The following is a 5,070-nucleotide window of genomic DNA, read 5'->3' as shown; positions in this document are numbered from 1 at the left end:
TATGCAATTTTGAAGAGCTGAAAGGCCATCAAGCGCGAGCTCTGACGCCCTGACGCGACGCGAGCTCCCTATTCCTGATTTAGTTATCTCCGCGGCCGCGCTCTCTCATTTGACTCAGAGAGATTACATTTATTTTCCATTATTTGTTCATTTGTTGCTGTTTAAATTTGCTTTAAGTTTTACTTTGTTTATAGAATGCTGCTGATGGATGCAAGTTTTACTTAGTTTACAGAATGCTGCTGATGGATGCTCCCAGCACTTTTTATGTTTGTTGTTATTATTAATATTAATGTTGTTATTATGAACAGTTCTCAGAATTAAAGATGTGTTAAAATAATTTAAAGAGTCTTTGTCAGAGGCCTTTTTATTCTTAATTTTGACATTAATTTTAATTTTTACACTAGACACATATCGGTTCAAAATATCGGTTATCGGTCTCCTTGATCTGTAATAATCGGTATCGGCATCGGCCCTGAAAAATGCATATTGGTCAATCCCTAATAGAGAGCAAAGAAATTACCACATTCAGTGTCCAGAAAAGTAGTAAAAACCTTGTTAGAACAGTCAGCGTGACTGCAGTGGTTCAACCTTATGTTATGAAGTGACGAGAATACTTTTTGTGCACAAAAACAAAACAAAAAAAATGACTTTATCCAACAAATTCATCTCTCCCCATTCTTCTAAACATATATGTTGCAGCATTTCTGGAATTTCATTACTATCTATGGAGGATTAAAAAAAAAAAAAAAAAAAAGGATTTCATCAAAAATATATTAATTGATGATGAACGAAGGTCTTATGGTTGTGGAACAACATGAGGGTGAGTAATTAATGACAGAAATTTCATTTTTGGGTGAACTTACCCTTTAAACTTAAAGGTGCCCTAGATTGTTTTTTTACAAGATGTAATATAAGTCCTAGGTGTCCCCTGAATGTGTCTGTGAAGTTTCAGCTCAAAATACCCCATAGATTTTTTTTTAATAAATTTTTTTAACTGCCTATTTTGGGGCATCATTAACTATGCACTGATTTTTTCAGCACGGCCCCTTTAAGAGATGCGCTTCCTCTGCCACACGAGCTCTCGACTATATATACATCGCATAAACACAGTTCACACAGCTAATATAACCCTCAAATGGATCTTTACAAGATGTTCGTCATGCATGCTGCATGCATGCTTCGAATTATGTGAGTAAAGTATTTATTTAGATGGTTACGTTTGATTCTGTGTTAGTTTGAGGCTATGCTCTGTGGCTAACGGGCTAAAGCTAACATTACACACTGTTGGAGAGATTTATAAAGAATGAAGTTGTGTTTATGAATTATACAGACTGCACGTGTTTAAAAATGAAAATAGCAACGACTCTCGTCTCCGTGAATACAGTAAGAAACGATGGTAACTTTAACCACATTTAACAGTACATTAGCAACATGCTAATGAAACATTTAGAAAGACAATTTACAAATATCACTAAAAATATCATGATATCATGGATCATGTCAGTTATTATTGCTCCATCTGCCATTTTTCGCTGTTGTTCTTGCTTGCTTACCTTGTCTGTGCACAGATCCAGCCGTTAATACTGCCTTTCCTTGTCTAATGCGTCGAATGGGCTGGCATTATGCAAATATTGGGGTCATACATATTAATGATCCCGACTGTAACGTAACAGTCGGTGTTATGTTGAGATCCGAGTGTTTTCCGGAAGTCTTTTAAACAAATGAGATTTACATAAGAAGGAGGAAACAATGGAGTTTGAAACTCAATGTATGTCTTTTCCATGTAGCCTACTGAATTCTTGTTATTCAACTATGCCGAGGAAAATTCAAATTCTGATTCTAGGGCACCTTTAAAGGTAAAGCAAGAATAAGTTATATTAGTTCAATGCAAACAGTGAAGTCAGCTTTAAAGGCGCAGACAGACAACTGTGCAAATGAGGCAGTGCAGGAAAAAAAAGGTCACATACACAATATGGAAACTATAAAGACATTTGAAACATATACTAACTTAATACAGACATATACAAGTGCTCTTTTATACAGACAAGTCACGGTCAATGTCTTCTGTGAGGTTTATCAATGATTCAATAGGTAATGCCTTTTAGATGTTTATCTGTGACTCTTTGACCTTTTTTGATGGATTAATTTTGCTTCAAACTGTTAGAGGGCATCAACTGTGAGATTCATGCAGGAAGTTTTCACCTACATGCACAAGCTGTTTGTCCACCTAAGAGATCACACTATCTTTCTGAGGAAATCAGACCACAGCAGGTTTCAGTTTGACTCTGTTGAGATGTTAGTGTCACACTTTAGTAAGACCAGAAACGAGAGATGGGAGATGATTTGACCTGTTTTATCATTTGATTGTAAACCATTTTAAAAGTCAAAATTTTTATTTTACCATGAAATTTATGAAGATTTACACATTGCACTTTTCAATCTTTACATACTTAACTCTGTCCGACAACTACTGTTCAAAAAGTATAAATGTTAAAAATATATAGGCTATATATTTTTTTGATATTAATGTTTAAAGTGTCAATAAGAGTCATAAAGACATTTATATATGTATCACACTGAGCATGTGTGCATTAGGAGGGTCAAATACAGCAGTGGGAGGATTCAAACCAGCTTGAGTGTTTTCAGCGGATATAGGCTTACATCAGACGCTGAATGGAAATGTTTCACATGCTTGTTTTGTTCTGTTTGTGCTGGAGATGTCTGATTGGTAAGTTTTTTATTGCTGCATTTCTTTCTGTTTCAGATCAATACTGCTGCTGTTCAACTGAGGGATTTTTATTTCTTTGCAATCAATCAAATCAAACTGAGATTTACTATATATGCAGGCCTTCTCTCAGCGAACCTGTTTTAATGTCAATAAAACATACTATGAAATGATAAGCAGAATTAAACTTAAATTTATGAATGTGATATGTAACCTCACACATTTATTTTGCTCTACAGGAGATAACCTAAAAACACATTAAAGATAAAGATAAATGCTCATCTGTCTGTTCATGTAACTGATATATAATATTTTGTCTCTGCTGCTGTTCTTCATTTCACATTTAAAGGTTACAAACTGATTTCAGGGTTTTAAACCAATATGAATCAAAACGTTTTCATATACTTCAGGTGTGTTTGCTGCTGAAACAAATGAGATACATTCAGTATCAGTGATGGAGGGAGATTCTGTCACTTTATACACTGGTATTACTGAAATACATGAAGATGAAGATATACTGTGGAGATTTGGAGCTGAAAAGTCTCTCATAGCTAAAATCAATAGAAAGTCTAGAATCTTATATGATGATGCTCTTGATGGGAGATTCAGAGACAGACTGAAGCTGGACGATCAAACTGGATCTCTGACCATCACAAACACCAGAATTGAACATACTGGACACTATGAAATAAAGATGAGTAGAGCAAAAGACTCATCAAAAACATTCAGAGTTTCTGTCTATGGTGAGATCATTTATCCAAATGTTCGCAGTTCACATATTTTTATTTATTTATTTACATGGCAAAATGCAAATATTCACTCAATAAACCAAGCATTATATTTATTCTCTGATGTTTTCCAGCTCGTCTGCCTGTTCCTGTCATCAGCAGTAACTCTTCACAATGTTCTTCATCATCATCAGATTGTTCACTGGTGTGTTCAGCTGTGAATGTGAGTCATGTGACTCTCTCCTGGTACAAAGGAAACAGTTTATTGTCCAGCATCAGTGTGTCTGATCTCAGCATCAGTCTCTCTCTACCTCTGGAGGTGGAATATCAGGATAAAAACACCTACAGCTGTGTGCTGAACAATCCCATCAGCAACCAGACTCAACATCTGGACATCACTCACCTCTGTCACACATGTGCAGGTACAACAGAGCTGATATTAGCTTTTATTTACTGACCTGATCTCTTGTGTTTTGTTGCAAATCAGATGCATGCACTTTTTTATCATTACAGCACCAGACGGACAGTCTCCTTCAAACTCATTCTCTCTGATATTGTTGATCTCTGCTGGATCTCTGTTGATTTTAGTCGCAGTTGGGATCTTCTGCATTTGCAGGAAATATAGAAAAACTGATCAAGAAGGCAAGTGTTACCTACTGGAAATAGCATGCGTAATTTCTGTGGATTACGTTCATATCACAATTAACTCATCTCAATTTACACTTTGAATGTGACAAAGATGTAGTTACATTTAAATTTTGTTTTTAATGCATGGATTTTATTTTTATTTGCTATAGTTGTGGATGTTGATGATGCAACAGTTCAGTCTTATGATGAAGAGATCATTTACGCTGATCCGATATTTTACAAAAGAAATGCACAAAAAATGGTGAGTTATTGTGATGATGATCTGATACAAAATAAACAAGACTTTTAAAATGGAAGAGGAAACATCTTTTGATATCTTTTGTTGTCGTCAATAGTTTGTGTTACAGTCAACATATTTGGGGTGATGTCATTGGAGCAGTTCTTTACTTTATTAATTAATTTTGTGTGCAGTTAGAAAATGTAATTTTCTTTTTGTATCATGTGTGTTGTGTTTTTACAGGTGGCTAAAGAGGAGAATCACACTGAGTATGCGTCTGTCTGCATAGGATGAAGAAACTATCTTTAATCTTTTCCTGCATACAAGTCTCTTTTACTACACATTTGGATTCATTATATGATTTCTGCTCTTTAGAAGTTGTAGAGATTGTTGAAAATCCATACAGACTTAGGCCTGAAATTAGCACCAATTCTGGAACAAAAATCTAACATTAACATATTATATTATGATATAAAAACTTCATAACATTCCACACTGAGAGTACCAGCTCAGTTACCTGCTGTGGTCTTGCTCCCTTAAATACATGCTATTATACATGTGCATAAGACACTATTATTAAACATTTGTGGTTAACATGTATTTGAGAGTTTGGTTGAAGGACCTTTTCCATTCCTGGCTACTATTGTGAAACGGTTTTTTAACCTTTGGTTTGGTTTCCAAGGTGTCAACACAGAAAATCCATCAGAAATCAGTTAAGACTTCTTTTCAAAAGGCAAAATCAATCAAAAGCA

At 35.0% G+C, this 5,070-nt stretch overlaps 1 protein-coding gene across 1 annotated transcript; it reads left to right on the top strand.

Moving 5' to 3' along the window:
- Nucleotides 1-2,901: 2,901 nt before the first annotated feature.
- LOC137029261 (CD48 antigen-like) lies at nucleotides 2,902-4,811 on the top strand. The gene is made up of 4 exons (XM_067398834.1): nucleotides 2,902-3,468; nucleotides 3,588-4,095; nucleotides 4,251-4,342; nucleotides 4,562-4,811. Exons 1-2 carry the CDS (start codon nucleotides 3,180-3,182, stop codon nucleotides 3,908-3,910), a joined length of 612 nt encoding a protein of 203 aa, XP_067254935.1. The 5' UTR covers nucleotides 2,902-3,179; the 3' UTR covers nucleotides 3,911-4,095; nucleotides 4,251-4,342; nucleotides 4,562-4,811.
- Nucleotides 4,812-5,070: the final 259 nt, after the last annotated feature.

This window comes from Chanodichthys erythropterus, chromosome 10 (genome assembly GCF_024489055.1).
Source record: "Chanodichthys erythropterus isolate Z2021 chromosome 10, ASM2448905v1, whole genome shotgun sequence".
Classification (NCBI taxonomy): domain Eukaryota; kingdom Metazoa; phylum Chordata; class Actinopteri; order Cypriniformes; family Xenocyprididae; genus Chanodichthys; species Chanodichthys erythropterus.
Note: the sequence above shows the minus strand (reverse complement) of the source record. Positions and strands in the feature narration are given on the sequence as shown.

Excerpts from the sequence above, each read along its gene's own strand:
- LOC137029261 (XM_067398834.1), top strand. The coding sequence starts at position 3,180 with ATGGAGGGAGATTCTGTCACTTTATACACTGGTATTACTGAAATACAT. Across the intron at positions 3,469-3,587 it reads ATTCAGAGTTTCTGTCTATG|CTCGTCTGCCTGTTCCTGTC; the intron begins GTGAGATCATTT and ends GATGTTTTCCAG.